Source organism: Haliaeetus albicilla, chromosome 1 (assembly GCF_947461875.1).
Source record: "Haliaeetus albicilla chromosome 1, bHalAlb1.1, whole genome shotgun sequence".
NCBI classification, from domain to species: domain Eukaryota; kingdom Metazoa; phylum Chordata; class Aves; order Accipitriformes; family Accipitridae; genus Haliaeetus; species Haliaeetus albicilla.
Window position 1 is genome coordinate 71,041,338 of NC_091483.1, and position 10,655 is coordinate 71,051,992.

The window sequence follows — 10,655 nt, forward strand, 5'->3', positions numbered from 1 at the left end:
GCATCCCTCTCCACGGCATGGTCCATGCTGCTGACGCCTCTGCGCCTGATCTGGGCACCCTGCAGCCACCCGTGGCCCTTCGCGGGCCAGCCTGGGCTCACCCCTGCGAGGGGTGCTCTGCTGCACGGGGGGTGTCATACCTTCAATCCGTGGATTGCAAGGAGAAGGCTGATGCTGTTTGAAAGGCTGAAATAAGTTCTGCTTTGAGTGACAGAAAAACCCCAACTGTTGAAAAGCAAAGTGACCCAACACCAATAGAAAGCCCACACTTGCTACATAAATAATGTCAAAACCACATATGCAGGGAATAACATGAAGGCAGCGCAAGGCAGACCGATGTCTAGAAATGTTATCTCCTCTGTTCCAAAAGCTAATCAGCCCAACAGTGGGCAAGCCAGGAACATTTTAGATTATGTCTATGCTTGTGGTTGATGGAAAGTCTGAGAGGAACGTCAGCTTTCTAAAAGACAAATTCAGTTCCCCTACAGAATATTTGGGATTTTTTTCCCTCCTCCTCTGGCAGTGAAATTGTTTGGTTACATTGATTTATTAGAATGACGTAGCTCCCAGTGTCATATCTAGCCATCGGCTGCCACTCAGCAAAAGGATGTGGTGAGATCACATCGCCAAAATAATAAGGCGCTGGAGTTCCTAAGCAGGAGGACAGTTTCAAATACTTGCGGATGGCTTTGATAGTTGCACACCTGGAGTGTGATGTTGTTTTGTTTTTCCATAGACAGAGTCTGGAAGATACCTGACGCCAGTTACTTTGCTGTTCAACAGTAGTTTCCTTTGCACAGGGAAATTAAAATCCTTCTATATGTATATGCATGAATATACGCTTTCCTAACTGGCAGGTTTTTGCTTAAGGCAATCACTTTTGAACCGTCTTAGCCAAGGAAGAAAAGAAATATTTGCCCCAATCCTGTTCCTCGTGAGTTTAGGGGGATATTTTGGGGCCTCGGGTTTTACAGTTGCAAAGTAAAGGTGGGGGGAGGCAGTCTTGCCTTGGGAAGCTGTGTGACACCAGCAGGAAGATCCAAAAAGGGGTGCTGGAAAGAGGAGACCTGCCAAGTTCAACTCCAGTGCCCGCAGGTTGTCTGTTGGTGGGGCTGTGGCTCCCGGCCCTCCTCCAGCTGTGCTACTGGAGGCAGCAGCTGGAGGAGAAACCCTTCTGCACAGACACAGCCTGCTGCACATAGGCTTTTGCTTTTTCCTTCTATGAACTTTTTTTTTTTTTTCCTCAGGAGCTGATTATTATCTAGCTGAAACGTATTTCCTTCTGAAAAGTGGGTTCGTTTCGTGCTTGGTTTCTCCCCGCCCCCCCCCCCCCCCCCCCCCATTTGCCTAGACGTCTCTATTGGGAACAGACTTAGATCGGGACTTTTGCAGTTTGCGGAGTTTATTCAAAATGTGGTGACATGCGTTTCTTCTGCTCTCTGTATTTCTTACTGTCCTTTCCATCACATTTTCCAGCAATTTAGAAAGATGTAAAGAATAGCTTTTACTCAATAGGCAAAGAAGCAGGGGGATTATTCCAATGGTCTTGCAAGTTTGGAGTATTTCATCTTCTTCAAAAGGCGAGGAAAAAAAACTGTGTCCTTGTGAGCAAATGATTAGAAGAAGACTGGGAATACAATAATTACCCCAAATGGAAACCCAGACCGCAGTCAAACAATACAGCTTTTGTAAACCGGCTCTGCCTGTAAAAAATCTAGGAAATCTCATAACTAGAGCTGGCAAAATCCTTTTCTTATGCAACAATATGTAAAAGGCTCCTGAGAAATGAGGAGTAAACATGGAAATGCTGTAAAATAGCATGATAATGAACTTGCTCTGAGCATCGGAGATCGGCTTGGCGGTACCAGCACGGATTCCTTCAACCACAAAGTATTTTCTCATGTTAAAGAATTTGGGACAAATTACATTTCGTGACATTTCACCAATAAACAAGCACGTGAAGACAAATAAACCGGGACTTGCCATAATCTACCTTGATCGTTGTGGAATTCAAGGGGACCAAAGGAATTGGGAGCGAGACAGAGTGCGGCTTTGAATGAATGTCCTTTATGAGAGAGCGGAGAGAAGATCATTTATATCCTTCATATTTTATAGTTTTGCCTCTAGGAAAGAAAAGACCAGCAGAGCCCCGACTATCATTTACTCATAATGATCGCATTCAATCTAGTGATTCACAGTGAATCATATAATAAGGTTTCCATTTTGTGCATGGGGAGAAGAAGGAGGGGTGGTTAAACTTCGTTCAGTTTGCAACCATGCCCCCGGCCTCCTGTTTCCCTTGAACTGCCCAGTTCAAATGACTAACCCATGGGGCGATGCTTTTTTTCGGATTTTTTCCTTTACCCCCCCCCCCTCGCTTCCGTTACCCCCCAGCAATAAAAATCCATGGAAGGAAAGCCGACAGGTTAGCTGTACAGTTATTCATTTTCCTACGGCAAGCGTTTCGTCCGAGCACGGCTCTTCTTTCGCGGCCTCTCGGGGCCGGAGCGGCGGTGGCTCTGCCGCCGGGGCAGCGGGCGGAGACCCCCGGGCAGCCCGGGCCCCCCCCCCGGCGGCGGCTCCGCGGAGCGCCCGGCCCGGTGCAGCCCCGCCGCGGCTGCGGGAGAAAGAGCCCCGGACGCCGGCACCGGGAAAGGAGGAAAAGTCGCTTTTCGGATTTTGGCCTAAACCCGCACCGCGTGGACACGGGGGGACAGCCCGCGCCGCGCACCCCTCCCGCGGGTTTGGGTGAGGACGAGGGGATTTGGGCACCTGAGCCCCTGCTCCCCTTGTAGAGGTCATTGCGGAGTCCCCCCCCTCCGCACACGGGCAGGCACACAACCAAAACGGCCGGCTGGCTGCTAACGCAAGCGGCGGTCGGACGCTCTCTTTGCTCTCGGGACCTTTGCCATCTGCAAGCGTTTCGGGTAAAACCGAGGCGAGGGCAGGGTAAAGCTTTCGGGCTTGGGAGGAGGCGGCTGGCTCGGCAGCGAGGTTGGGAGCCGCGCCTCGGCCCCCGCGCCCCATCGACGGCTGCTCCTGGAATAGCCGGAGTCACCCCAAAAAAGCGAACGAGAGAAAGGCAGGCTCGGAGAGCACAAGCGTCCCGGAGCGAGCAGGCGGGGAGAGGCAGGTCCGTGCTGGCGGGCAGGGGCAGAGGTGATGCCCCGCTGGTGCCGGCCCCAAACGCGCCTGGAGGAGCGGTGCTCTTCTTCAGGAGAGCCGGCACCTTTGCGAGAGCTTTAAAAAAAAATGCAGAAAATGAAAATAGGCGTGTTGTCACTGAAGGGAAACCACTGCCTTAGCCACGGGGCTTTCACCAAGACAGCCAAGTTCCCTTTCGGGCAGAGCAGAGAGTCTCGAAGTCTGTTTGACATCTTGAAGCTTAAATAACCGTAAGGCATTGTTACTGCCTGGCAGCAAAGTGCCTCGTTACGCCTGATTGAGCTAATTGCTTTGAAATAGGATATATTATCTATAATTATAGAGATCTTGGAGGAGACGGCCAGCCTTCTCTTTCATCTTCTCCAAGTGCATCATAATGTCGCGATCAAATTAATTTGGGCCACTTGAAATAGTGCCTTCCTTTCAGCCCGGCTCCTCCGACCCTCAAAGAGCCGGGGACGCCTCGGCGGCTGGAGTTTGGCCATCCAAATCGCCGCTCCCGGTAACCACCGGAGGACAAGCCCGGGTGCCTGAAGCCTTAAAAGTAGTTTAGGTTATGTTTAATCTGGGCAGGAAGGGAAAGGGGAAAAGAGAGGGAAAGGGCGAAAGAGAGGGAAAGGGGAAAAGAGAGGGAAAGGGAGGGTGGGGGAGAAAAAAAGAAAAGAGCTGAGGTCTTTTGGCATTATCCGACTCTCAGCGGAGAAGGAGCAGCGGCGGGAGCAGGGAGGGTTGAGACTTGAAGGGCTTTGAGGGCTCGTAAAGCCCGCGGGACATTTTCAGCGCTTGCGATAGATCTGGCTCCTCGCCCCCAGGGCTGAGCCGCTCAGAGCTGGAGCAAGGCTGGCCGAAGGGCGCGCAGGGAGCGCGCAGGGAGCGCGCAGGGAGCGCGCAGGCGGTGCCCGGCGCGGCAGAGCTGCCCCGGAGCCGCCAGTCCCCAAAGCCTCCCCGTGTCCCGCGGGGCTGTCTGGTCTCCTGAGAGCTGCCGTCTCGGGGGAAATAAAATAGAAACAAGGGAAACAACAACACCCCTCTCCTTTCTGAGTTCTGCCTTTAAGTCAAAGATAACGTTTACAAAAGGCAGACAATGCCCTGAATTGGCTTAGCGCTGCCTCCTGTCCTCCCTCCCCATCCCCCACGCACTCCTCCCAGCCCTTGTTGTTGTATTCCCACCGAAATAAAATGCTATGGGTAATGGCTTTGCCTAGCACATTCATTATACTGAAACGGGACTGTTTAGGATGCTAATTGCCCAATATTGTTATCTAGCACAAGTGCCTTCAGGGAAGCGCCACGGTTCCCAATAAAAACACTGGACTGGAACAAGCACCAATAAAGTCACCTATTCCCCCCCGCCCTTTCATTTCGGTTTTCCTTACAGCCCGGGGAGGAAAATAAGAGAGAGGGACCTAAAAGCAAGTCAGAGTATCAGCACAACGGAACCAACACACAAAAAAGCAGTTCCTAAAATCCAGCGGTGTTTTGGTCACCCAGAGCGCAGCGAGCAAGGCGAGAAGAATTTGGACACTAAAATTTCCCGCTAAACAAAGAAACACATCTCGGGGCAGATTTCGTTTTGTAAATTTGATTTCTCCATTCCTAGCTTAGAACCTGTAGATTTCATTGAGAAAGAAAGGAAAGAAAGAAAGAAAGAAGAAACGAAAGAAACTTTACTGGCTTCCCGTTTTCAGCCCAAGAGCTTGCCAGCATGTGAATTAGAATCAAGTCCTTGCTAGGGTACAGTGATTAAAATACCACCGAGTATGACAGAAACGTAAACACAAAGCGTTCATTGCTGGGAGATAAATAAAGAGCTAATTATCTCATTCTGTCAACTCTCAATGAGAGCGGGATCTCGCTCTCAGTATGGGACGCACACTCATCTCCTCAAACCTCAGCAACATCCCAATGTTCAAACTATTCTGCAAAAGAAAAGTGGGGGGGGACCCCAGCAGCTCTATTTTTCCTTTCATATTTCCATCAAAACAATGAGCTCGAAAGCAGCCTAGGGGCTGCCTGGAGGTCTAATAAACACATCACTTTTGCGCAGTTGCGTTTGGGATCGGGGGAAAAAAAAAAAAAAGATCCTACCTGTAGGATCGGGTGGAGGGGACACCGTGAAACACGATGCATCGATATTTGTGCGTGTTTTCTTAGGCGGGGGGCGGGGTGGGGGTGCACCTTCGCGTCAAGCACCGGGCTTTGGGAAAATGTCGTGTGATTGGTAGAGCAAACTAATTTTGTCAGGCTGAATGTGCCGATGTCCCAGGGCTAAGGCGCCTTGCTCCCTTGATGCGGGTTAACGTCCTCAATAGTCCCCCTCCAGCTGAAGCCTTTGATCAGACCGCTGCTGGCGCCTAAAAACAACATCACTTGTCTGCCTATTAGAGGCACTGACTAATCGTGACAGATTGTTTATTCTCGCAATTAGCAATGCAGCCGCTTCCCCGAGCACCCCCCCCCCCCGCCCCATACACCCCCCCCTCCGCCCCAGCGCGGCCCGGCCCGGCCCGACGGGGCGCGGGGGAGGCTGCGGGCAGCGGCGGGGAGCGGAGCCGGGCCGGGCCGGGCGGCGGCACCGGTGCTGCCCGCCTCGCAGGAGCGCTCAGCCGGGCGGCACGAATCGGGAGGGGAACGGAATGGATCCGTGCGAGCTGTACCGTCGGCGAACGAGGTCTGGGCAGTGTGCGCTCACCCGAATCTGTAGGAGCGCACGGGGGTAGCCTGGAAGTCGCCCACAAACCGTCTTCGCCTCGAGGGATCGTACACGAGCATAGCACAACGTGGGCGAGGTAGGTATGTGTGTGTACGCGCAGGACGGTGTCTGCAGTAAGCACACGGCAAGGGTGTACACTCACGCGTGTGTGAGATACGTGCGTGTGTGTAGCTGCGTGCAGGACAATTCATTTCCATCAGATCCCGTTGCTTATCAGTTAATAAAATGTCTATTATATCAATTCATTTCATAATCTATGCGCTCCTAATCTACCATCTTTATTGGGTCCAGTTAAAAGGAAAGGGAATTCGCTGTCTCTCCCCGTTTAGATAATTGCCCTTAAATGACTGCAAGAGCCTCTTGTGTTTCGAGGAGATTAGAGCCCTGCAGCTATCAATAAACTTTTCTCAGCGAGCGGCCAATCACGTTATTAGAGAGCGGCTCCGTTTTACTGCACATCCGTCCTGGGCGCAGGGATAAGGGCTCGTAAAACGAATTTACAAAACAAAATAGCCGGGACTTTAATGGGTCTGGGGCTTAGATGTTCCTTTTTTACGTGAATGAACATTTCATTATCTGGAGACAGGCACGCATCTATGCCGTGAAACGTTGCGCAATTGACGTGTGCGTGTATGTACATAGGCGCAAACCTCCGCGGACACGTCGAATACACGGCAGGGCCAGCGCTCATTTAAAAAAAACCAAAAAACAAACAAGCAAGCAAACAAAAAAACCCCTAAAATCAGTTTTTTCGGGAGGCAGCCAGGCTGTGGGACAGGCAGGGGCTCCCTCTGCGAGGTCACACTCAGGACAGCCCCATATTTGTCGGCTTTCCAGAAGAGCACGCCTCGGGCCCGCTCCCTCGCGCTTCGCAACCAGAAAGGCCGGCTTTTCTTCCGCCCTTAATCCATTTTTTCCCCCCCAAGATTTTTGAGCCTCCCCGTCCCGTCCCCAGGGCTGGGAGTGCTGCTGCTCCGGCAGCCCCGGCCTTCTTCACTCCCGCCTGCGGTGGCGCGCCGGGGCCGGGGGAGCGGGGCTGGGGGTGCGGAGCGGGGCTGGGGGTGCGGAGCGGGGCCGGGGGAGCGGGGCTGGGGGCGCGGAGAGGGACTGGGGGAGCGGAGCGGGGCTGGGGGCGCGGAGCGGGACTCGGGGTGCGGAGCCGTGGGCGCAGAGCGGGGCTGGGGGCGCGGGGCGGGGCGCCCCGACGGCGAGCCCGGCTTGGTGTGTCCCCCGCCCCCACCCCGCCCCTCCCGCCCGCTGCCGGTGCCGCGGCCGCCGCCGCCGCGCCGCAGCCAATGGGGCGCCGCCGCCCCGCCCCCCGCGCCGCTGGTTGGGCGGCGCCTTCCCCCCGCGCCGCTTTATCAGGCGGCGCCGCCCGCCGCGGGGCCGGAGCGCGCCGACGGCTGCCCGCGCCCCTCGCGCCGCCCCGGCCCCATGAGCCGCGGCGCCCGCTCCCGCCCGGCGCTGCGGTGGCGACGGCGGGCCGCCTCTGCATGGCCCCGGCTGTGGATATGACCACCGCGCCCACCGGGGTCCGCAGCGACGAGCCGCCCGCATCCGCCTTCAGCAAGCCCGGCGGCGGCGGCCTCCCCGTCGCGGCGGCGATGGGCGGGGAGGAGGAGAGCGACAAGCCCAAGGTCTCCCCGTCCCTCCTGCCGTTCAGCGTGGAGGCGCTCATGGCCGACCACAGGAAGCCGGGCGGCAGGGAGGGCCCCGAGGGCGCCGGGCCCCCGCCGGGCGCCGGGGCGGCCGCCCGCGCCAGCCTCAGCCCCCGCCTGGGCGCCCTGACGGCGGAGGCGCCGGCCTCCCCGCTGCCCCTCGGCGGCCACTTCTCCGTCGGGGGGCTGGTCAAGCTGCCCGAAGACGCCCTCGTCAAGGCGGAGAGCCCCGAGAAGCAGGAGCGGAGCCCCTGGATGCAAAGCCCGCGGTTCTCGCCGCCTCCCCCGAGTAAGTAGGGGCCGGGGGCGGGCGGGCCGGGACACCCCCCCCCCCCCCCCGCCCCGGGCCGCCTGCGCCCTTCCCGCGGGGCCGGGCCGGGCTGCGGGGGCGGCCGCGGGATTTCCTCTCGCTTTCGCCCAGCCCGGCCCCTCCCGGCATGTTTTTCCCTGCGGTTCGCACTCTCTGCCGGGCCGCCTGGGCCGGCTCAACGTACCGAACCGCTTCGAGTGTGCGCGAAGCCGGAGGGTGGCCGCGGAGGCGAGGGAAGAGCGGCCGCGCCGGGGCGAGGTCTTGCGCCGAGCCTTAACCGGGGCGGGGGGGGGGCAGCAGCCCGGTCTGCCCCGTAGCTTACCCTGGGGCTCCAGCTGCCCCCGCAAAAGCCTGCCTCGGCCTCAGCGGTGTTTTCTCCGAAAGTGGCTCAGACGATTTCCTAGGGACCCGCACAGACCGCGCTCCCAGGCGTGGCGGGCTTCTGCCCCACCGGCTGCGAGCTCAAGTGTTGCATCTCCGAAGTCCGAGGAGCCGCAGTTACTGATGTTTTCCCGCTTTACTACGGAGAGATCTCAAATAATAAAAATAGCAGCGGGAGGGCCGAGATCAGAAAAGTCCGTTAATCCTTTCCAGCGGCCGTGCTGAGCCCCGGGCCGCCTGCCCTCGGCCGGATCCCGCTCCCTCCCCGCCCGGGCTCCCGTGGAAGGGGGCGAGCTTGGGCTGAGGCTCTCCGGAGAGTTTGGGGTGCTTTTAGCAGAGCTGCGAACAGAGCTGCTTTCTCTCTCCCTTGGAGAAAGGCAGGTTTCCCGACAGCACTTTGTGTAGAGTATCGCAGTGGCTTAATTTATTTAAATTGCAAAGTAAAAGTTGTTGTTGCTAAGTAAACCCGGGGCAGATCGAGGTTGAGGGCCCTTAGAAATGTTAAACAAGAGGAGAGGAGCAGACCGGTGAAGAGCGGTAGATAGAGGCTGAGTGTGAATTCAGAGCCCGTAATTAATTACATGCTTAATCCGGTTCCCAGGGGCCTAATGAAGAGGGTGTGAGTCTGAACAGCCAGCCCGTTTTGTTTATTTTTTTTCCTTAATCCAATAAAAAGGACAGAACTTTTTTTTTTTTGGAGGGTTACTCCTTTCAGCTACATCTCCTCTGTATAAGCTGGGAGCTGTGAAGGCAGAAGGTGGAGGGTGTGCGGGTGTCTGACTCCTGACTCCTGCCCTTTGCCGAGTTTTTCCATGGAGTCAGAGAGGTTCTCGCTATGAAGCGCAGCGAGTAACTTGGGTCCTGGGAGTCTTGAAAAACCTGATTCCTTAGTAGAGCACCCGCTTTCTTTACTAGAACAGGAGACATCACTTTGAAGCGTGCCCCAGGCAGCCCCAGAGTTTTTGGGCTGCTTCACTTTGTGCGGGACCTTATTTTCCCGTTTCTCTCCTGCTGCTGTCGGGCTGGGGGCTCTGTGGGGTGTGTGGGTTCAGGCGCTGCTAACCGTGATGTCTCTCTTTTTTTTCCCCCCTCTCCTCCGGCTGCTCCTCGGCACAGGGCGCCTGAGCCCCCCGGCCTGCACCCTGCGCAAGCACAAGACGAACAGGAAGCCCCGGACACCTTTCACCACGGCGCAGCTGCTGGCCCTCGAGAGGAAGTTTCGGCAGAAGCAGTACCTGTCCATCGCCGAGCGCGCCGAGTTCTCCAGCTCGCTCAGCCTCACCGAGACCCAGGTGAAGATCTGGTTCCAGAACCGCCGCGCCAAGGCTAAGCGGCTCCAGGAGGCAGAGCTGGAGAAGCTGAAGATGGCAGCGAAGCCCATGCTCCCGCCTGCTGCTTTCGGCATCTCGTTCCCGCTGGGCGGCCCGGCCGTAGCTGGCGCCTCTCTGTACGGCGCCTCGAGCCCTTTTCAGCGGGCTGGGCTGCCTGTGGCTCCTGTGGGACTGTACACAGCGCACGTGGGATACAGCATGTACCACCTCACATAGAGCTGAGCCCCACTGAGCCCAGCCAGCCGGCCGGCTGCTCATGCCGGCCCCGCACGCACTCCCTCCCTGCTCCTCTGGCTCCTCGCTGCGGACTTCTCCACGGGCCTGTGGCAGAGACTTCTCCAGTCCGGCTCTGCTTGGCCTCTCTGCTTCCCCCTGTGATGCTGGCCCCCTGGTCCAGTGCCGTTCCACTCTCCTCAGCAGTCCTGGGAGCTGCTCAGCTCTCCAGCTGGCAGAAACCTGAGGCATCGCCCCAGCTCCTCCCTGGCAGAGGGTGGCGATGGGCCAGCCCTGCCCTGCTTCCCCGGGTCCGGCTGGCAGCCTGGGGAGAGCCTCCCGCTGTGGGGGAAGGAACTATGGAAGAGAAACAGTAGAAAGGGGGCTGAAAGACAGGACGTTTCTCTTACTTTGTGCAAGGCGAGGTCAAGAGGCAGAAGTGCAGAGCAGCCTCTCCCGTCCCTGTGTAACAGCACCGTCTGTTACCTGTGTTCGTTCCTCCACCAGCTCCTTTGGAAGGGGCTCTGTGTACTATGTAATATACTGTATATTTGAAATTTTATTATCATTTATATTATAGCTATATTTGTTAAATAAATTAATTTTAAGCTACTGTTTGATGCGGTTTGTTTGCTCCTTGCCCTGCCGGGGGTGACAGAAGAAGAGTCGAAATTTGTCTGTGTGTTGGGGACGGGAGAGAGGGACTGGCTGTACCAGCTGTTTTTTCTTCCTCCCCAGGAGACTTCAGCCTCAGACAGCGAGGCCTCGGCCGAGTTTCCAGCTTGCTGCGTACCCCAGAGCTGCCCTGTCCTCACAGCTGTCTGAGGTTTCTTCCTTTTCCTTCCTCACCACCCCTCGCCGGCAGCTCCCACCGCATCCCCTGC

The 10,655-nt window shown here is 56.7% G+C and overlaps 1 protein-coding gene across 1 annotated transcript; it reads left to right on the plus strand.

Annotated features, from left to right (window-relative positions):
* Positions 1-7,272: 7,272 nt before the first annotated feature.
* On the plus strand, positions 7,273-10,384 carry MSX1 (msh homeobox 1). Its single transcript, XM_069793736.1, has 2 exons — positions 7,273-7,825; positions 9,344-10,384. The coding sequence occupies exons 1-2, from the start codon at positions 7,372-7,374 to the stop codon at positions 9,772-9,774; spliced, it is 885 nt and encodes a 294-aa protein (XP_069649837.1). The 5' UTR covers positions 7,273-7,371; the 3' UTR covers positions 9,775-10,384.
* The last annotated feature ends 271 nt before the right edge of the window (positions 10,385-10,655 follow it).

Bases quoted from the DNA above. Each gene is read 5' to 3' on its own strand.
- MSX1 (XM_069793736.1), top strand. From the start codon at position 7,372: ATGGCCCCGGCTGTGGATATGACCACCGCGCCCACCGGGGTCCGCAGC. The intron at 7,826-9,343 runs GTAAGTAGGGGC...TCCTCGGCACAG, and splicing joins GTTCTCGCCGCCTCCCCCGA to GGCGCCTGAGCCCCCCGGCC.